Source organism: Sciurus carolinensis, chromosome 18, assembly GCF_902686445.1.
Source record: "Sciurus carolinensis chromosome 18, mSciCar1.2, whole genome shotgun sequence".
Classification (NCBI taxonomy): Eukaryota; Metazoa; Chordata; class Mammalia; order Rodentia; family Sciuridae; genus Sciurus; species Sciurus carolinensis.
In genome coordinates, this window is record NC_062230.1 from 4,882,779 (window position 1) to 4,904,419 (window position 21,641).

The following is a 21,641-nucleotide window of genomic DNA, read 5'->3' on the forward strand; positions in this document are numbered from 1 at the left end:
AGGCGGCGGGGGCTGCCTTGTTCAGTCGCTGGGCAGCTATGGGGTCACTGGCTCCTCCTCCCAGGCTCTGAAACACCCGGCGCTGCCCGGGGCCTCTTTCTGGAGCTAAGGCCACGCTCTCTGTTTGCACCTGTGGCCACGCAGCCCTTGAGGTGAGTCGCCTGTGACTGAACAGCTGGACGTCTCCTTTGTTTCATTTTAACTGATCCCAGTCCAACTGCCAAAAGCCACTGTGGCCAGGGGCCTTAAAAACTAGTTATGCTGTGTGACGCCAGGCCAAGTTCTGCCCTCTCTGAGCGTCAACTACATCATCCTAAAACACAGAGGCAGAGAGATTTTTTTGGGCCCTGCTGCTCCCAGGAGAGGATACTGTTACCTCCTAACCGGCCGGGAGAGCCCGGCGGCCCCCCGGGGACGGACATGACGGGACGTGAACAGGCGGGCACTCTCACCATGGAGTCCAGGGCCGACACCAGGCTGGTGATGATCTCCTCTTTGCGGGCGAAGGCGGAGTTCCAGCGGTCAGGCCCGCAGCCGTTGGCGGGGATGTCACAGCGCTTCCCCAGCAAGGCCATGGTCACCTGCAGAGGGAGGGAGACGGAGGGCAGAGGGCGGTGGGCACCCAGCCCCGAGGGAGGGCTCGCGTGGAGCTGGCCGCCCCACCCCAGGCCCCGGACTCCGAGGCTCGGCAGATGGAGGCCACGTGCCTCATGGAATCCGAGCCCTCCAGAACCTGTGGTGGTTCCCACGCAGACCTGCTTGGTGTGGACTCAGGGGACAGCGTAACTGGCAGAGGGTTCTCTTGGCGTGACCTCCCAAATCTGCACCCCCACCCCCTGGCCACGCCCAGCGCCAGGTTTGCCTCCAGATAGGCCCCAATCCCACCTTTGCCCCACTCGGCGGCCCTCCCCTGCTCACACACCCTCCATGGCTCCCTACTGCCCCTGGAGTTCCGGACTCTGGCATTCTAGTTCCCTGCCTGCCTCCCCTCGCGCCTCCGCCCCCTAAAGACACCAGGGTCCTCCCGGCTGAGTCCCTTGCCTCAGCCCATCACAGGCATCGACAGCCCCACCGCCAGCCAGCCTGGTCCGGGCCCTCGCTGGCCTCTCCAGAGCAAGCCGCGTGCCCCCAGGGCAAGGCCACTGCCCTGGCCTCCCAGCCTCGGTCTACTGCCTGCCGTGGGGCTCAGCACGGGGTGTAGACGGCGCAGGGCAGAGGCCGCCTCCCCTGACTGGCGCGTCCCCAAGGCAGGACTTTGTCCCGTTGTTAAGGGGCTCCTGCGGGGCAGAGGTGCCTGTCCGCGTCCTGGGGCGCCTGCGGACCAGGAAGGCCTCCCCCCAGGCCCTGGCGAGCAGCGCGAGGCGGCAGCCTCCCTCGGCGGGCTCTGTCCTGCTCCCGATCTCCTGACCCCGGAGTCAGCAGGGCCCACCAGCTGCCCCAGGGCAGTGCTGCCCGTCCCCAGTGCAACCAGAAACAGCCCAGGGGGGGCCCTGTTTCCCTCCCCGGGCTCAGTCCCAGGGCTGAGTTGCTCCCTGGCTGGGCGTCGGTGGCCAGGTCAGGGGGACGGGCGGGGCAGGGCTGCAGGCCTGGAAGCGCCCAGGGATGTGGACTCTGGATACCACTGGGCAGCTGGGGAACGGGCGGGCAGAGGTCCTGGCGCCTGGAGGGTACAAGCCCAGGGCGTCTTCTGAGGCCACACTGTCCTCCAACAATAAGCCGCACTGCTGCCCCAGGGCCACCTCAGGGCCCCACGTATGCCACGGGCCGAGGCGTATGGTGCCCGTCACAGAATGGCGCTAGGCAACCAGTGACGGCCCAGGTGACAGAAACACCCAGGGGAGCCGGGCGGGCAGCGGGCGGGGCTGGCTCTGGCCTCAGCTCTGCTTCACTCTGCTCGTTGGCTGGGGCTGAAGACTGAGCCACGCCGGCCAGCTGGCGCTTGGTCAAAATGTACATCAGAGCTGGCACCACGGTGCACGCCTGTCATCCCAGCAGCTGGGGAGGCTGAGGCAGGAGGACCGCGAGTTCAAGGCCAGCCTCAGCAACTCAGAGAGGCCCTAAGCAACTCAGCGACACCCTGTCCCAAAAATCAAAACACAACAAAGGGCTGCGGATGTGGCTCAGAGGTTGAGCGCCCCTAGATTCACTCCCCAGCACCCCCCAAAAAATCTATAGCCTGCTTCTAAACGTTTCAGGAGGCACTTCACCTGCAGGTCCCAGTGTTCTGAAACTTGGAAATCCAGGGACTGGAGGGAGGCAGAGGGAATGACGGGCCCTGGGAGGCGGGTGGACCCCGGATGACACCGCTCATGGGCCAGGAGGCAGGCCCTGCCGTGGCCCTGGCCATTTGGTGGCAAAAAGTCCACCAGGACCCTCGCGGAGGCAGCTGGGAGCCTCTAGAGTAGAGGCCCTGCTGCTGCACCCCGCCCCTGCCCCACCCCCGGGGTCCATTCCCAGCAGGGCCTCCGAGGGCTGCTTCCCCTCGGGGAGGCCAAATCCAATCAGGGCAGCCCCAGGCACTCGCGCCAGCTCCTTCCGGCTCCTTCCGGCAGAGTCCTAATCAGGTTAGGAAGGAGCCCGGCTGGGAGAGGGGTACAGCTGGGGGGGGCGGCAGGGAGGAGCCGCTGCCCCAGGTGCCCGGAGGAGACCCAGGCCCGGGGGGCACACCAGCCGCTGCCGTTCCTCGTAGGTCAAGGGGCCCAGGGGACAGGGCACACCAAGTACCACGAGCAACCAACCAAGAAGCCAGGGAGACGAGCTGTCAGAGGGGAGCCCCAGCCCAGGCAACCCGGAAGGACATCGGGACACTCAGACGAGGCTCTGGCTCCCGAGAGGGCACAGCGGTCAGCACGCACTCGCTGCCGAGGGTCACTGGCTCAGGCTGGACGCGGACACCGTCCTGACTCCTTTCTCCCGCCTGCTTCCAGGACCATCCTGGTCCTGCCAGCTCAGCATCAGACGCACCCGATCTGTCCGCCTCTGGCCACCTGCAGTCCAGGCCACCAGCCTCGCACGTGCCAAGGCCGCCCCGCTGGGCGCCCTCAGCAAGGCCCCCTGCACGGAGGCCCCGTGGGCACCGCCCTCTGCCTTCTGCACAGGCTCCAGGCTCCAGGCCCGGCCAGGTCTGGGGCCACCTCCTGCCAGGGCCAGCAGCCTGCGGCCCAGCCACTCACCGCCCACCCCTCCTGGAACTTTCCTCACAGAACCTGCCGCATCTGGACCACCGCTTCCTGCCCACGAGGCCAGAGGCTTGTCTGCCCCGTTCCCCGGCTGCAGCCCTGCCCGTGCTCACGGGCACCAAGATACACACGGGAGTGACTGCGCTCAGGTCCACCACCCTGGAGCGGAGGCGCCCTGCAGGCAGGGCCTGGCGACCCCCGGCCAGGAGCCGCGCGGGAGCCCACAGCTGCTCGCACGGGGTCCACGGCAGAGCCGAAGGGGATGGAGGACGGAGGCTGGCCGCGTGTCCACGTGTGGGCCGCCCCGCTGGCACACGGGCATCTGGACAGGTGCTCCAGCTGCGTCCCCAGGACCTCAGCACCCACATCACCTGCCGCCCGTCAGAAACGTCTGGAGTGAGCGTCCTTGCTACAGCGTCCCTCTCTAAGACGAGAGGGACTTCCCCAGGGCCCAGCTGTGTGCAGTGGGGACGCGGCCTGTCTGCCTCCAAGTCTGAGGCGGGAGGGCTGTGCTCCCACAGCGACCTGGACAGAGACCAGAGGGCCGAGGGCAGCGCTGACCTGCAGCCTGCGTGACCGCTGGCCCTCGGTTGCCCAGGAACTGCCTGGATTTAGCACAGAGTCCTCGGTCCCAGGCAACCGTGGAGAGTTGGTCACCGGCCCCCGTCCTGACGCAGGACCAACAGGGCCAGGGGCCCACACGTCTCCCTCGGCAGCCAAGAACATGGATGGACACGAACCAGGAAGGTGCATGTCCATCCTCTGAGTCCAAAACTATCGACATCGCTTACTGAGGTGAGAGACGGGCCTGGGGACGCAGGTGGGGGCCAGGGAGCGAGGCGAGGAGGACGAGGGGCCACTTCACCTGCGGGGGGAGAGAGCAGGACGCCATCTCCTTCAGGGGTCGGTGGTCTGTGTGTGAACCCCAAAGGGCAGAGCCAGGGCAGGCGGAGGGGTGTCACCTGGAAGGTGCTGGGTTCCAGGCCCGGGCTCTGGAGCGTCCCGTGACACCTGCCCTCGCTCCGTGTCCCAACCCACCCTGCCCACCTGCGGCCAGCAGACTGCCAATCACCCGCCTGGTGAGCTCCGGGGCCCAGAGGTGGCAGCCCCCGGACAGCAGGGCCCAGCAGGCCGTGCCGTTAAGTTCGCGGGGACTCTGACGTGCAGCAGGGCCCGGGCCTGGGTGTCCCTGGGGATGTCCCTGCTCCCCAGGTTCCAAGGCCTCTGCGTCCTGCCTGCCACGTGGGCCACCCAGGGCTGGAGGCCAGCGGGTGCCGGAGCCAGAGACGAGCCGAGAGTTGCGTCCCTGGCTGAGCAGGTGCTGCCCAGGCCCGAGGCGGGCCTGCCACCAGGCAAGACCGCAGTCAGGAGGTGCCCAGGCGGGGACCTGAGATAACAGGTCGGGCCCTCCACCCCACAGACCACACGGGCTCAGGGCCCTCGCTTGGGAAGGCTGCGCGCAGGTCAAGGTGCTCCGTGCTGCCCGCCCCTTGGCCCCGGGACCACAGCCGGCAGGGAGACTGCCCGGCGGGGCCTGTTTCTCCGCTGGGTCCGGGGGAGGCCCCGTGTCCTCCTCGAGGCACCAGCAGGGCCAGCGCAGGGGTGCCCAGGGAGGGCCTGGCGGGCCTCACTCCGTCACACCCTTGAACCCGGCAGTCACCCAGTCCCCGTGCTCATCAGCTACTCGCCAAGGGACAGAACCCAGTGGCCCCCCCGCCTGGCCATCAGCTGGGTGGGTCTCAGGCAGTGAGCTCAGGGAGGGCCAGCGGCCGCGGTGGCTCTGCCAGGCTGGAGGGTGTGGGCCCTTGGGAGGCTGGGGAGGCAGGGGCAGCCCTGGGCGCCTTCCCTGCTTGGACCCCCCACGCATGCAGCCTGCTCTGGGCCGGGTCCCTTCTGCCCCCTGGCGCCCCCAGGTCAGTGTTTCCACAGAGAATTACGGGCCTTGGCAGGAGGCCGGGGCAGCCTGCCCGGGCAGCTCCACGTGGAGAGAGAAAGGGTCGCCCGGGTTCCATCTGCACGTTTCATCCACCTCGTTTTGGGGGAGTGAGGGCTGGTCACCCCGGCTTCCGGGTTGACAGCGGCCAAAACGTTTTGTTTTGTTTTTTTCCTGGTGGGGATTGAACCCAGGGCCTTGGGCATGCGAGGCAAGCGCTCTGTCCACTGAGCCCCAGCCCCAGCCCCGAAATGGGTTTTGAAGGGTGGACAGGCGTTCTCTGGGTACATGGTGGGGGATGACGCCATCGCGTCCCTGGACAGCAGCAAAGGGAAGAAGCCCGACTTGGATCCAGAGGTGAAGGGGAAGGAGAAGTTTGGGGAAATATCAACAGAAAAAAAGCAACTCCAGGAGCACAGCCCATCCAGGAACGGGGAGCACAGCCCATCCAGGAACGGGGAGCACAGCCCATCCAGGAACGGGGGAAATATCTGCGAACTGTACATCTGATGAGGGAGCGATACCCAGAAAATACTCAGGACTCCCAAAACATAACAGCAACAATGCCACCCGACGACTCCGCTCCAAGACCTTCGACAGACACAGGAAGACACTCGACGTCACTAACGACTCGCGAGACGCAAATCCCAACAACCGCGAGACACCCTCTGGCACCTGGTAGGATGGTTACGATAAAAAACAAACAAACAAGCAAACAAACAAACAAAAACCAGAACGTGACCAGTGCTGGTGGGGACGCGGCTGGAGGGACACAGAGGAGCGGGGCGGGCGCCACGGCAGGAAGGCAAAGGGCCTCGTGGGAACAGCCAGCTCCCCCCCCCCCCAGGACGGGATCACGGGGCCAGCAGCTCCACCCCCGCCGTCCACCCAGGACCTGGAGGTCAGGATCTCCAGAGGCCTGCACAGGTGGACATGGCGGCCCCTGAGCAAGAGCCAGGCATCGAGGCAGGTGAGCACCTCAGCAAACCCTGCAGAAGAGCAGGCGGGACACTGACTCAGGAAGGGAATCCCGCCACCAGGAGGACCCCCAAAGACCGCCTGCTAGGGGACCCGGGCGCAAGGACCCCGAAGACCGCCTACTAGGGGACCCAGGCACGAGGACCCTGAAGACCACCTGCCAGGGGACCCACTGCACAGGCTGCAGTTGGACTCTGGAACCCGCCACAGGAAACGCTCCTGCTGCACCCCCCCCCCCGCCCCCAGTTCTAGACCAGGCTGTGCTTCCAGGGACCCTGCTCGGGGTCCTCCACAGGAGCAGCCGGAGCCTGAGGGGACACACTGCCGGGAGCCTGCACTCGCTCCAGACATCTTCTGGGTACCGAGGACCCCCGAATCCACCCGCAAGCGAACCGCCACCCAGTCATTGGCAGGGGTTTAAAGGTTCCCTGGCGCTCGGCCCACCGAGGTGACACCTCACGCCCCTCCTCAGGAATGTAGGCCTCACCACTCTGAACCAGCCAGGTCCTGGAAGAGCTCTGTGGGGACTCCACGGCCCGGTCCCCAAAGGCACTACGTCCCCTGGCTTCCCACTTACTCTGCGACAGTGGCCACGAGTCTCCAGCTGTCCTGACTGGACCACGCTGGAAATGCCAAGAAAGCCGGAGATGCCCCAGGGCCCTGGCTGTTTCCCCAGCCCAGGCACCAGGCCAGCAAGGGAGGACGCCTCTCACAGGACCCCAACCCTGGTCACCTTTCAACTGCAACCACGGGACAGAACTTGAGCAAGACCCGCCTGGCCGAGCCCAGCCAACCCCCAACTGTGAGAGGCTGAAATAAGTCCAGACTGTGGTTTGCTTCACCAGGTCCGGGGCTACTTGTTACGCAGCCAGGGATAACCACACCCCAAGTGCAGACCCTGGGACGCTGATGCGCGAGGGGCAGTGCTGGGGAAGGGGCGGGTGTGGCAGATGTCTCGGTGTGCGTGCACACGCGCAGGAGGGTCCAGTGGGGGGACAGCGGAGGCGGGAAGGGAAGAGAGGGTCAGTGGGAGTCTCCGCCTGCCCTCTTTCGCCAGCAGAGCCGGGCAGCAAGAAGGGCCACTCGAATTTGCCCCTAGGGACTCCCCATAGGCTCTGAAAAGACAGCCAAGTCCTTGTTCCTGGAGTGTGTGAATGTCACCTTCTGTGGGTGACCCATGCTGAGGGGAGGCACGCTGGGCGACCACGGAGGCCCGGAGGCTGCCGCCCGTCCACGCAGCGGGGACTGACGGACAAGAAGGCCAAGTGCAGACAGACCTTGGCCGTGCTGGCCTTGAACCCCCAGGGACGCGGTCACTTGCCCAGGAGAGCCACGGCCACCAGAGGCTGGAGAGTGAGGCTGGAGCCTGCAGAGGGCGCGGGCCCGCCCACACCCTGCTCTGAGCGAGACGCGCTGACTTAGGGCTTCTGACCTCCAGACATGGCGGGATACACACGGGGCTGTTCAAGGCACCGTGTCTGTGGAACAGGTTGAACTTTCCTGACCTGAAAATCCAAAACCCGAACTGCTCTAAGAGCCACGATGTTCTGGGAAGGGACCTAACGCCATGGCCAGGTCCCCAGGTCACCACGTTCCCCCAGCTTCCCACCCCTGAGCTCACAGGACGGGTCCCAGTCAAAACACAGACATGCCAAAAGTACTGTGTAGAATTACCTTGTGGTCGGGCGCGGTGGCGCACACCTGTAACCCCAGCAGCTCTGGAGGCTGAGGCAGGAGGATCGCGAGTTCAAAGCCAGTCTCAGCAACCTAGCGAGGCCCTGGCTCAAAATAAAATATAAAAAGGGCTGGGGATGCACTCAGTGGTGGAGCACCCCTGCGTTCACTTCCTCGTACAAAATACGACAAACAAATCACCTTCAGGCCACGTACGCATGAGGTGTGGACGAGACAGGAGTGAACTGCAACTGTAGACTCGGGTCCCAACTCCAAGATACGTCACGACGCACAGGCAAACGTTCCAAAATCCAACAAGCTCTGAAGTCCAAGACGTCCGGTGCTGAGCTTGGTGGCTGAGGGGCAATCTGCCCATACTTGTTACAGCAGCCTCGGCAAACTCATACGGGCCCCCAGACACACTGTCCTCAGCTCAACCTCTGAGAAGCTCAAGGCTGGCTTTGCTGGAAAGTTCTCCAACCGTCCCCACGGACACCCCAGAAGTGCCGCGGGAGAAGCGGATTTTTGCAGACACCCAGGAAGCGTCTCTGACTCGAGTCTCACTGCCCCTGGGCCAGCTGGGGTGCCGGAGCCAATGGAAAAAATAAACCCAACCGTGCAAAAGGCAAAAGCAGGCTCACACTCCACCCAAACACGCCCCCGCACCACGCTCTGCCATATGCCTGTGTTTCTCCAAAAAGCAGCTTGAGAGAACAAACAAAGAGAGATTTCGCCCTTCCTGGCTGGGGGGGAGGGGGCAATCCTTCCTCCCTGGCAGCCCCACCTCCCTCTGGATACTCATCTCTTGCTCCAGGGACTCCCCAGTGGGGATGGCATCCCGGGGGTCTTGGATTCTGGTCACACCCCATTGGCCACCCATTATTGTAGCCAGGGGAGGACATGGCAGGCCACAGCCCTGCCTCGACTCCGTGTGAGGTCAGGCTCTGGACTGAGCTGGAGGGGGTCTCACACCTGCCTACAGTGCAGTGGAAGGCAATCTGGAGTTGTGGTCAGGATACCTGTGTCCCAACCCTGGCCCAGACCCCAAAGGTCCTTCTCTTCCTGCTAAGCAAGCTCACCCACCATGTCCTGGCATCTAAACGCAGGTACTTGGGGCAGCAGGGCCTTCCCAAAGTATTATCAATCAGCTTTTCATTACTATAACAAAACACCTGAGACAGACCACTCTATAAAGAAAAGAGGTTTATAGTCCAAACAGCATGATCCAGGCTCTCGTGAGGGTCCCACTGGTTGCAGCACATTGGGGGAGAGGGCTGGTCTGTGTGGTCTCTCCTTCTAAAGTCACCAGAATTCAAACATGGGAGCCCATCCTAGTGGCCAAATCTAATCTAACCTCTTCCCAAAACCCACCCCAAACTCCCTAGTTGGTTTGTTTCCATACTCAAAAGCTGCTAACATAAGACTCTGGGGACTGAACTCTTGCATGAGTGGGGAGAGGGACATATCATGTCCAAGGCCCATAGGTGAGGCTGGGTCTCTGGCTGGGATCAGGGCCCTCCAGTCCCCATGGCAGGGACTGGGATAAGAAGCCACCAGTCCAATCCCAGCCTTGGAGTCGTGAGGGCTACTGGCGAGCTTGATGCTTGGAGAGAGCCTCGGGTGGCCTCCTTCTGCACAGACACCCCAACCATGGCCCTCAGAAGAGCAGCCAGGAAGTGGGTCTCAGGCAGAGCACAGCAGAGCAGACCGGAAGACCTGGTCTTCAAGACTCGACCCGCCACCTCCAGGCTTTGCACTGACACTGGAGATCCACACTGCTCAGGGCACCTGCTGCGTGGCCTTCCTCCACCTGCAGCCAGAAGCAGCCTACCTGAGTCTTCCCTGACCAGCTGTGTGGAGCTGCCCGCTGGGCTTTGACTTCTGGTCTACCTTACAACAGAACAAGACTTCCTTTCCGCCTGGTGGCGCAGAGCTGACACCCTGGGTTGTGACCCACCCACAAGAGTCTAGGGCCCTGAGTGTGCGTGGATCCAGAGCGTGTGTGAACCCCGAGCATGCACGGTCCCGAGTGTGCATGGATCCCAAGTGTGCATAGCTCCCAAGTGTGCATGGACCCCGAGTATGCACGCCGAGGTAGACACTGTGGCTGCTTCACTCAGTGCTCACAAGCCACCTTCTCCTCCGCCCTCCACTCCTGAGGAAGCTAGAACACAAACAAAGCCAGTCCCCCTGTCCACTGGTTCCATGTCACAGATTTTTACTAACTTTTGGGTTGAAAATATTTGAGAAACAGACCAAACACGTACAGATTTTTCTCGTCAGGATTCCCTGAACTGTGTGTTGCAGCAACTACTGACGTGCCATCACAGGGCCAGGATGTCACAAGTCCGCTACAGACAATTTAAGGTGCAGCGGGGAGGGGCACGGGTCCTGCGCAAATTCCACGCCATTTTACATATGGGGCCTGCGCATCCTCGGATTTTGGATGTGGAACCCATTCCCAGGGATTCCAAGGGCTCCTCTGCAGCGAGGCATGGCTGCCGGGCAGCTTCTGCCAGCCAGCCAGTCCCAAACAGAAAGGCAGAACATTCCAGAGAGCAGGCGGTGGTGCTCTCCCCTCCCGTCTCCTGCCTGGGGGCTGCAGCCCCCCTAGATCAGGATGATGAAAGCCGCTGCCAGGACAGAGGGGACGGAAGCGGGGCCTGGTGCAGGTTAGCAAGCGCCTGCCCTGGAGCTACGTCCCCAGGCCCATCTTACCATGTTGCTTGATGAGTCTTTCAAATAACTTCTGCAATAGGGTGGGATATAAATGAACTAGAACTTATTGATCCCATAAGCTTTCAAAGCTACGATTCCAGGTATAGTTCAAGAATGAGAGTGCTGTGGTGCACGCCTGTGATCCCAGCGGCTCAGGAGGCTGAGGCAGGAGGATCGAGAGTTCAAAGACAGCCTCAGCGTCTTAGCGAGGCCCTAAGCAACTCAGTGAGATCCTGTTTCTAATACAAAAAAGGGTTGGGATGTGGCTCAGTGGTGGAGTGCCCCTCTGAGTCCAGCTAGTCTAATGAGCACCTGAACTCCTTCCCCAAACCTCACCCTGCTCATCTGTGGAATGGGCACCCGCCCACCCTGTCGGGAAGCTTGAACGGGATCTACTGTTCCAAGCCTCTGCTGCATGGCTGCCCGGTGAGCTGCACTGTCCGTCGCTCCTCACCGCGGAAGGCCAGTTGGATCTCAAGTCTGCACCTGCTCCTCCCCCAGGGGTGTCCACCCATGACCCCACCCACAAAGCCTCGTCCCTCCACCCTGAGCCCCAGCTCCTGGTCCCGAGTCCGAGGTGGCCAGCCTCCCACCCGGCACACGTCTGAGGCTGGACAGAGCCTCAGCGGATGCTGGAGGATGGCCGAGAGCAGTGGATCAGGGGCTCAAAGAGGCGACGGCTCGGGCCCACCCCAGGATGCAGCAGCAGCCACAGGCCTCTAGGCCCCTTCGCTTATGGCCACCCCACCCATAGCAGCCCCGGGTCAGCGAACAGGTAGGCAAAGTGCCCTCGACCCTCAGTCTGGACCCTGAGGGCACACTACGTGAACGAAGCCACTCCCAGAGGCCAAACGGCGGATGCACCCGCAAGGAACCCAGAGCAGTCAGCCTCCGACGGACAGGAGGGCACTGCCAGCGTCCCAGATCCTGGACTGCCCACAGCCCACCAGAGGGGAGCAGGATCCCGGGTCACCTCCCCCAACTCCACCCCCTCTCGGAAGGGAAGGCAGAAACCCTCGGGAAAGGCTCCGGCTCCACTCCAGGGTTCAGAGGCAGCCCTGCCCTCGGGGCTGGGCCTGTGTTTAGATGGACATGTCCTCGGCCCCTCCCGCTCCCCCTGCTCCTCCCTCCTCTCCCCCTGCTCCTCCCTCACCTCGGGAAACAGGATCACCCTCCTCCCCATCCTGGGCAGAGTGATCTGTCCTGAGCTCACACCCAGCACGGGAAGAACGTCATCCAGACTTTGGGGATGGCTCCAGAAGATTCAGAAACGACTCTCCCAAATTAACAAGCGAGTTACGCTCCAGACAGAGGACACCTAGAATGTCACCTTTGAGTCACCTCTTTAAAGCCCCTGTTCCTGCTGAGGGGCGGGAGCTCAGCCTCTGGGACAGGAGTCTCTGTGCTTCTCCTTTGCTAGCAAAGCCATACACCGTCTTTCTCCTTTAGCCAAGAAAAAAAGCACCTGAAAACTGGGTGCTTGATAAGGTGACCGCAGGTGGCTGGCCACTGAGCTGCGCAGCTAGAAATGACTGGCTGGGCTGTCGGTGGCCACTGTTTAGTGAGTGTGTACCCACCCTGTGACGCCAGCCAGTGATGCTCACCCAGAGCCAGGATGCGGGCTCCAGAGGCCCCGCGTGGAGGCCAGGCTCACTCATGCCAGCCTCAAAGAAGTCTGAGGGTCGAAGGGCACGGTGGCACTTGCCTGTGATCCCAGCAGCTCAGGAGGCTGAGGCAGGAGGATCACAAGTTCAAGGTCAGCCTCAGCAACTTAGCAAGACCCTAAGCAACTCAGTGAGACCCTGTCTCTAAATAAAATACAAAACAGGGCTGGGACGTGGCTCCGTGGTTAGGCACCCTGGGTCCAATCCCCGGAAGCAAAAAAACCAAAAAACAAAAATAACAAAAAGGCCAGTTACCCACTGGGGCGACGGTCCCAGGATGGAGGGATGAACTACCATCCCCTCCCTGGGTGGGGCCGGTCAAGCGCTGTCTCCCACTTGCCCAGCCTGTTGAAGGGCTTTCTGCAGCACCTCCAGGTGACCTGCCTGGGGTCAAGCAGCGGGGGCTGGGCAGCTGCCTTCTGTCACCTGGGGGCTGAGCTGGTAAAGGATCCCACGAGCAAACCCCCTCCCAGCCCTTCTGAGCGCACCCTTGGTCGGAGCCTCATGCCACCACCCCTCGTCCATCCGGGGAACCCGAGGCAGGGGGACAAGGCCAGTGGGATGGACGGCCTGGCGGTCTCTGCCCAGGGACCCAGGTCCACACCAACACAGCGCGCTCTCCCGGGGCCCACGCAAGGCCACTTGGGATTTTGGGGGGGCGGGTGCTGGGGACCTAGGGCCTTGCAGGTTGCAGGCGAGCCTCGGCCACAGGCTGCACCCCAGCCTGGATCTCCTGCGCACCAGAGGGCTTTCAGGGACACTAACGTTATTTCCTGGAAAACGAGCAATAATTCAGGTGGGATCCCAATTTCAGTAGCCGCGGGGCGTCTGCCTCCACCGCAACCCCCGGCGCCTGGGCTGTTGGAAGACATCAGACGGAGGGCGGGCCTCCTGCCCACACAAGAGCCCCGCGGAGTGTCGCAAGGACGAGGAAAGCCCGGGGCGCGAGGGCACACCCCACGAGTTCAAAGCCCGGCCAGGCCCGTCAGAGGCCCTGCCGGCTCCCAGCGGGGCAGGGACGGGGCTGTCGGGAGCCGGGGTGCTGGGTCTGCAGGTCCCTGGGGAGGGGCCCCTCATGGGTAATCAAAGGACAATAGAAGGCTCAGGTCCTGGGACCCGGCGTCAGGCGCCCAACACAGCCAAGCCGCCCCTTCCCACCTCTGTCTGCTCTGCAGAGCCAGGCCCGTGGGGCCCAGAGGCTGGGGGGTCACGCTCCAGGCCTCCGAGGGTCCCCCCTCACCCTGTCACCAGGCCAGAGTCCAAGGGAAGACCCTTGCCTACAGCTAACGCTTGCCTGGCCCAGGCTCACCCAGCCCCAGGCCTTGGGCCAACACGGCCCACTGTGCAAAGGAATTTGGTGACCTGGTGACATGTCACGTTTTTCTTTTTTTCCCAGGTACCGGGAATTGAACCCGGGTGCTCCACCACTGAGCCACATCCCCAGCCCGTTCAACATTCTGCGACAGGGTCTTGCGAAGTCACCCAGGCTGGCCTTGAACTTGAGATCCAGATGCTCCTGCCTCGGGCTCCCGAGCTGCTGTCCAGGGGTTGACACTGAACCACGCTGCCAGCCCAGAACCCGGGACTCTGGTTCTGAGTGTGTCCTAGAAATTCATCCAAAATGCAAAGACTGGTGCGCGACGTCTCACAGAGGCTTTCTGGACACACACACACAGGCCCGGCCCGAGCAGGCCTCCCGAGGCCCTGCCCCACAGATGACCTCAGGGACACACGGAGGGGCCCCGGGGGAAACGGCAGGCGTCCTCCGTGGCCAGAGCTGCGGGTGGGCTTCCTTCCCTCGTTCTTCATAAGCTCGCTGGGTACACCTTTTACGGTTGGGAACCACAGGGCAGCAACCTCATGCAGCACGGGAAAGGGTCCCCAGGGCTGGCAGAGGGCAGGGCAGAAGGCAGGCCCAGGGGCTTTCCAGGGACCGCGGGGACTGCAGGGCGGCAGGCCTGGCCGGGCTGAGGACGGACGAGCCAGTGCTCCCAGGAGCAGGGGGGACCGGGCTCCCCCAGAGGACCCTCCCGCTGCCCCGCCCAGGCGCAGCCCGGAGGGGCCCTGGGGCAGCAGGGCTGCGGCTGCCCTGGACCTCCCCCCAGGAGGGCGGCGGCCTGGCTGGGTCTTGTTTCCACCCGTTATTTAGAGGCTCCTGGCGGGGAGGGGCTGCCGCTGGGAGACCAGGATGAGCCGCAGCCGCCCTGCCTGGGGCCCGCGTGTCCATGGCAACTGGCGTCCTGGCCCTGGAGACCAGCTCCCGGTTGCTGGCGGCAGGGCCGGGCGGGTGCGGCTCCCAGCAGGGGCCCTGGCAAGGGACAGGACCAGCAGAGGGGCTGACGGGCCAGGCCCAGACTCACAAGTCCCCAGGGCCACCAGCTCGCAGGACCCTGCTCCACCTGGCCCCACGCAGCCTGGGACCAAAGGCAGGTGCTCCCGCCCCCAAGGGGCCCCAGGCTGGGAGGGGCCCGGACAGTGACAACAGAGGACTGGAATTTAAAACGACGTGGTGTGGTGGTCACCGAGCCCTTCACGCCCCTCGACCCCCGCACACGGCACTTCCTCCAGAGATGACAAGCCGTGACGTGTGAGCTCCAGGCGGCGGGAGGGCAGCCAGGCAGGCGGCGCAGAGGGCACGTCCCGTGGCCGACTCCTCCAGGGACACCCCCCGCCTGCAGCACCCACCTCTCCTCGACACCAATGCTGAGCAAGGGCTTTGAAGGGGTGCCAGGTGACCGGCTGCCCAGGAAACCCGAGCGCCAGCCAGGGCCGCCCACGTGTCGCGGCCAGCCCGAGCAGGGCAGTGGCCTTGGCCAGGGGCTCAGGAGTGGGCGAGCTGGGGGCAAGCCCAGCTCTGCGTGGCGGCGGCGTCCAGGGCGGGGCCGGGCCAGGCAGGGCCGGAAGTGGTGGGTGCAGAGGTCGCCTGGCTGCAGAGGTCAGGCCTGGGCCCTTGGGAGGCCCTCGGGGCAGGGACAACGCGGGGCGGGCAGGGGCTGGCATGTGAGCTGGAGGGCACAGTGGGGCCCGGCCTAGACTCGGGGCAGGGCAGGTTGGGGAAGGGGCAGGCTGAGACCAGAGGGCGGAGGCCAGAGAGGAGGCCTGGAGGGAGCCTCTGCCCCCACAGAGGGAGGCCGAGCCACAGAGCAAGGGACAACCGGGGCCACTGTGACTCGTGCAAATGGCTGGAGGCCTGGGGGGCGGTTCTGGGCAGAAGGGACATGTTTGGAGGTGTGGGGTACAGCGAGGGCCCCGTGGGTGACACTGCCTGGGGAGGCTGGAGACGGAGAAATCAGAGGGATCTGAGGCCCAGAGGACAGGAGCCCAAAGGGAGGTGGGGGCCCGGGCAGAGGAGGACAGGGAGGCAGGTCAGAGGTCAGCGTCTGAGGAGGGCTTCCAGTGGGGGAGGAGCTGCGCAGCACTGGGGGCAGGGGAAGTGGAGCTGGGGGTCCAGGGCGCCGAGAAAGGGGTGCAGAGCAGACTCCCAGGGGCTCGTGCCCTTCTTCAGGGAAACCCGAGGGAACAGGGCTGCACGGGGACACCTGGCTCTGACTGCGGGCCAGGCTCCCGGGTCCTGCCAGGGGGTCCCCCAACCTGAGTGCAGGACTCCAGGTATCCCTCCCTTCCCACAGGCCTGGACACGGAGCCCTCTGCCAACCCAGGGTGATAATACAGGGCCCCCACCCTACAGGGAGTCCAGGCTCATCCCGTCCACTGGGGAGGTTAGGGTAGCTCTGGAATGTCCCCCACAGGCTCATGGGCTGAAGGCTTTTTCCCCAATACAGCAACGCTCAGAGATGGGGCTTCTGGACTATGTCCATCCCCTGGCTCGGGCGCCCCGGGGACTATGTCTAATCCCTGGCTCGGGCGCCCCGGGGACTATGTCTAATCCCTGGCTCGGGCGCCCCAGGGACTATGTCCATCCCCTGGCTCAGGCGCCCCAGGGACTATGTCCATCCCCTGGCTCGGGCGCCCCGGGGACTATGTCCATCCCCTGGCTCCTTCCTAGCTTTCTTCTTCACAGCTGCCACCAGCGGACAGCCTTGTTCCGTCCCTCGCCCTTCCACCATGTTCTGCCGCACCTCAGCCCACAGCAGAGAAGCCAGCCGATGGTGGACAGGACTCTGAAAGAGTTGGCCAGAGGAGATCTCCCCCCTTTCAGCTGTTCGCGTCGGGTATTGTCGGGGATGAAAGCTGACACGGAGGTGACATGGCGGTCAGACCCAAGGCCTCGTCAGGGTGGTGGCCTCACCAGCCTCCCCAACCCCGGGAGCCCACAACAGTGCCTGGGCCACTTCAGTGATGCTGGGGTTGTGCCAACATCACCAACGGACAGACTGACGTCTGTGACATCACTACAACACAACCCCATGGGGCCACCATGACACGTCCAGCCAGCCAACCAAACGTCACGCTGAGTGAACTGCAGCGTGGATAAAAGAGAAAGCGGGGCCAAGACCCACCTCCCCTGGATGGAGGGGTCCCAGCCCACACCTCAAGTCCCCAGCTCCCCATCTCCCCGGCTGGACTAGGAGGGACACCTGGGGATCTGGTCCAAGGCCCCACCTGGTCAGGAGCTGGTCAGCCCAGTGAGAGGCTCAAACCCGCCCTGCCTCGCTGCCCGGGAGCCGAAGGGGGCCAGTGGCTCAGCGACGCCCACATGGCCACAGGCTGGCACGTGTGGAGGTCCCGGGGCAGGGAGGACAGGGCCCCTTCAGAGGCAGCAGGGACAACTGCCTCACCTGACGTCACCCGCTGAGCTGCAGCGCCCCCGGGATCCCCCGGACGTGGGCTCTCCTGCCCCCGGCAATGACACGTCTGTCCCCCCGGTGTGGCGGGGCCGGGTGGGAGCCCTGGCGCCTGGCCCTGTGTGGAAGGGACACGTATTTGCTTTTAGTTTCTGTGGTGCTGGGGACAGAAGCCGGGATCTCGATGGTGCTGGGTTAGCTCTGCCACCGAGCCCAGGCCCTGGCTGCACTCAGGTGCCACAGCGCAGGCAGGGGACAGGCACGGGACAGGCCAGGACCAGGAGGGCAGCGGGGAGGGGCCGGGGAGGGCAGCACGGGGGCAGAGCCGGCTGGGGGCCAGGCGGGGCCCCGAGGCCTCACCCGAGACCCCACGCTCGGGCCAGATGGCGACACTCCTTCTCCGAAGAACCAGGCTGAGGCGCATCAGCCCTTCCTGCCGGGAAACGCTGGGCAGTGGACGCGGCGCTGGGTGATCTAATCCGGGGCGCCAGCTCCTGCCCGCCCGCCCCAGCTGGCTCCCGCCCAAGCCGCCCTGCTCTCCACCCACCGCAGCCTCCCAGCCTCCAGCAGACGCGGTGGGGGCAGTGGTGCCAGCAAAGGCCAGGCCTGGGCTGGGCTGAGGACCAGGCCTGGCTTCCAGCTGCAGATGCCACCCTCCAGCACAGCCAGACGCCGCCCCCGCCGGGCCTCAGTTTCCCCAGGTGTTCACTGAGAACCTGGGCTTGAAGGGGCCCCAAGGCTTCTCAGCCGTGCCCAGGGGACAGGACACCAACACCCATTGCGCTCAGACTCCCACGGTCACCCTGGGCCTCCAGCCCCTCCTCTTCTGCCATCAGGAGGTCCGGCCTCAGTCCGGCGCCGTGGTGCCCACCTGGAATCCCAGCAGTGCTAGAGGCTGAGGCAGGAGGATCATGAGTTCAAAGCCAGCCTCAGAAACACAACGAGGCCCTAAGCAACTCAGGGAGACCCTGTCTCTAAAAAAACATAAACCAGGCTCAGGACCAGACTCGGTGGTCAAGTGCCCCTGGGTTCAACCCCTGGTGCCAGAAAATAAGTAAACAACCCCGTGCAGCTTCCACCCAATGCCCTGCAGACCCCGCCCTCATTTCCATCCCAGGGGCTCCTTCAGCCCCCGAGTCACCCACCCCGGCCTCGCTCCCCAGCGCAGGCCGGGACCCTAACCAAGTGCGCACCCCTTTGGCTGCCTCTGCTGCAACCCGGGCCCAGAGCTGGGGGAACCGGGCCGGGTCGCCACCCTGCAGCACCTGGGGAAGAAGCTGAGCTACGCCTGGTCACCCACAGCGTCACCAGCTGCTCACGGGACCAGAGCGCGGGACGGCAGGGAGGACCAGCTACAAAGGCAGGTGGAGGGAGACCAGGAGCAGAGCTGCTTGGGACAGGGCGGGGAGCAGGGCGTGGCGAGAAGGCATCAGAGGCTCCGCAAGCTTCCGGCAGGTTCCCCAGGCCCGGCTGGGCTGGGCCGGGCGCTGACAGAGGCGTAAGTCACTGCTACAGTCCGAGTAGGGCGTGACCCAGAGTCTCCAGTGCTGGAAGGAGGCCTGGTCTCCAGCATGGCGCTTGTCCTGGGGCCCCTGGGGGCGTGCCCTGGGCGGGATTTACGCTGGTCTCCTGCAGGGAGTGAGCTCTTAGGAGGGCAGGTTGTCATGAAGGAAGCCAGGCTGGCCCTCCCTGCTCCCATGGGATCTCTCCCTCTCACACACGCTCCTGCCATGATGCCAGCGCCACACTGTGACACAGCCGAGGGGCCCTCACCAGAACACCAGCCCTATGCCCTTGAACCTCCAAAACTGTGAATTAAGTGAACCTATTTTGTTTATACACCACCCCGTCTCAGGCATTTTGTTACAGCAACAGAAAATAAATTAAAACAGTTTCCTATCATCCACCCCTTCTCTGGGGCCTGGGCAGGACTCTCGCCAGCCCACACATTCACACACACACTTGACAGACGGGAACACCAAAGCCGAGGGAGTCAGCAACCTGCATCTGTGCTGACCACTCCAAAGCAGGCTCTCCTCCCACGCACTGGAGTGGAGACAGGTTTGGGCAGATGTCCATCCACTGGGTACCTGCCCATCTCGCCTGCACACAAACATGGCAGCCAATGCCCAACAGGGCCCAAGCCCGTGCGTTCCTTTCACAAACACCAAGCATCTGTTGCAGACCCACTGAGTGCCTCAGGTCAGGCGGCGTGCGTGGGAGGGTAACTCACGTTTGTGGCCAGACCCTGAGATGACAGGCCTGGTTTTATGGCTGGACATGCCTGCCCACACAGGCTTGGGTGTGTCCCTCCCCTGACACCTCTCTCTTGCCCAGACACCTGGAAGGGATGGGGGCAGGTCCTGAAAGGTAGCCCACAGCCAGATGGCCGAGGCCCAGCAGCAGGTGACCAACTCACAAGGACACTGGGAAGTTGGGAGCTGGCCCTGATGCTGACGGCAGGCAGCCCCTCCCAGTGGTCTGTGGGTTCAGGAGGGCGCCTGGGGCCAGGCCCCCGGGACCTGGTGTGAAGCTGCCCTCCCTCTTCCAGGGCTGTGTGAGGCCAGGCAACTTGCTTCCCCTCTCTGGACCTGACTCCTCCTCTGAGGAAGACATTCACAAGGCTCTGCCCTCCTTCCTCACGGAGCAGACGTGGGGAGGTGGGAGCCAGGCCCTGGCACAGGGGGGCTAACTGTCCATCTGTCTGTCCACCCCACCTAGCTGGGGTAGAGGCCCAGCCCCTGGATGCCAGAGTCACATCCAGCCATTACGGTCAGCATCAGCAGGTGCTGTGCTTGGACGCAGGCATAAGTGGAGGTGTGGAAGCTCAGAGAGGCTGAGTGGTCCGCCCAAGGTCACACAGCAGGAAGAGTCGGGGCAGCTTCATACCAAGTCTGCTGGGATCCGGAGCAGGCATGTGCCCACCCGGCACAGCGTCCCCTAAATAGAGCCCTGGCAGGGCACCATCAGCCCCTCTGTCCAGCCCCACTGTCCAAACGGGCCTGGCCGCACACCCTATGCGACGCCCGGGTGGCTCTCCCCTGGGCTGGAGGCGAGGGCCCTGAGCACCAGAAGGGACCCCACGGGTACGGAGCTGACACTCAGTCTCACAGGGCCGCGGAGCCAAGGTCACGGGCTTCCCAGGATCTGGGGTGGGTGACCGAGGGCGGGGGAGGGGGGTCCTGGCACGGGGCCAGCCGCCACCGAGAGCCCAGACTCTAGGTAGCTCAGTGCACTCCTGCGTCACCAGCCCCGAGCAGGAAGGGAGCGAGGGGTCTCTGCACCCACCCAGCAGGGAGCCCTGCATGAGCCACACCCACGTGCACCCCACGCCCAGCGTCCCAGACACGGCCGGTGCCCTCGGCAGCCCCTTGGTGGCCGTGACCCATGGGGGCAGGTGGAGACACAGGACCACACCTCCTGAGAGGGGACAGCACCGGAGACACCCACCACCCTGCCCGCACCTCCGGGGCCCCCCTCTGGGAAGCTCTTCCAGTGGCCAGCCTCAGCTGACCCGGGACTTGCCTGCTGGGCTCCACAGGACACAGGACCAGGATGGAGGGGCCCAGGGCTCCCTGGGGACACACACTGGCCACACTCTGCGGGGGTCCGCCACCCTCGCTCTCCCCTCCCTCAGTGACCTGGCTGCACCCCCGTCCAGTCACCGAGGTCTGCTCCACAGCCTCCCAGACCAGGGGTGCCTGCAGGGCAAGGAGCACCAAGAGCCAGGCAGGCGGTCGGGCTGAGATTCTTAGAACTCTGCAAGCTCAGTCCCGAGTTCGGCCCTGGGGTTCAGAAAAGGAGAAGAGACCAACCGGAGTTCCTTCCAACTCGACCAGATCCTGGCTCCAAAGCACACAGCAAGCTGGGCACAAGGACATGCCCGAGAGTTCCCGCTATCCAGGAGGCTGAGGCAGGAGGATTGTAAAATTGAGGCCAGCCTCAGAAACTTAGGGAGACCCTGTCTCAATAAAAAATAAGGGATGGGGATGTGGCTCAATGGGTAAGCATCCCTGGGTTCAATCCCCTGTACCAAAAAGGAAAGAAGGTGAGTAAGAAACTTGAAAACAGACTATCCTAATCTGAAAACGCATTTAGTCGGGTGTGGTGGCGCACACCTGTGATTCCAAGACTCAGGAGACTGAGGCAGAGGATCACAGGTTTCAGGCCAGCCTGGGCCACTTAACAAGACCCTGTCTCAAAAAAAAAAAAAAAAATTGATTTTTGGTAACGGGGATTGAACCCGGGGATGATCAACCACTGAGCCGCATCCCCAGTCCTTTTTATTTTGAGACAGAGTCTCCCTAAATTGTTAGGGCCTGACCAAATTGTTGAGGCTGGCCTTGAACTTGTGATCCTCTTGCTTCAGCCTCCTGAGTCACTGGGATTATAGGCAAGCACCACCATGCCCACTGACCCTGTCTCAAACCAAGAGTCTAAAAAAAGGGGTAGGGAGGCTGTAACTCAGTGGCAAGGCACCCCGGGCTCAAATCCCAGCACTGCACACACACAGTGAGATGGGGAAGGGCCTCAAGTTCCTGAAGACACTGCCGAGCCCCGGCCCGGCCCGGCCTGCCCACCCTGGGCGTTTCCTGCGAGGCATAAATAACTGCTTAGAGCAGGCTGCCATTACCTGTGGCCAACGCACCCTCCCGACGGCGAATCGTCCTGGGCCACCTGCCAGGCTGGGGGGCTCTGAAAACCAGGGAGGACTTGGCTGGGCCGCTGGCAGGGATCCAGCTGAAGGTCA

At 63.7% G+C, this 21,641-nt stretch overlaps 1 protein-coding gene across 1 annotated transcript in view; it reads right to left on the reverse strand.

The window, feature by feature from the left end:
* Gtf2ird1 (GTF2I repeat domain containing 1) overlaps nucleotides 1-21,641 on the reverse strand; it is an 86,147-nt gene that overhangs the window by 55,245 nt on the left and 9,261 nt on the right. Inside the window, exon 2 of the mRNA XM_047533466.1 lies at nucleotides 453-581. Coding sequence (XP_047389422.1) covers nucleotides 453-581 — 129 coding nt within the window. The remainder of the gene's footprint in view (nucleotides 1-452; nucleotides 582-21,641) is intronic.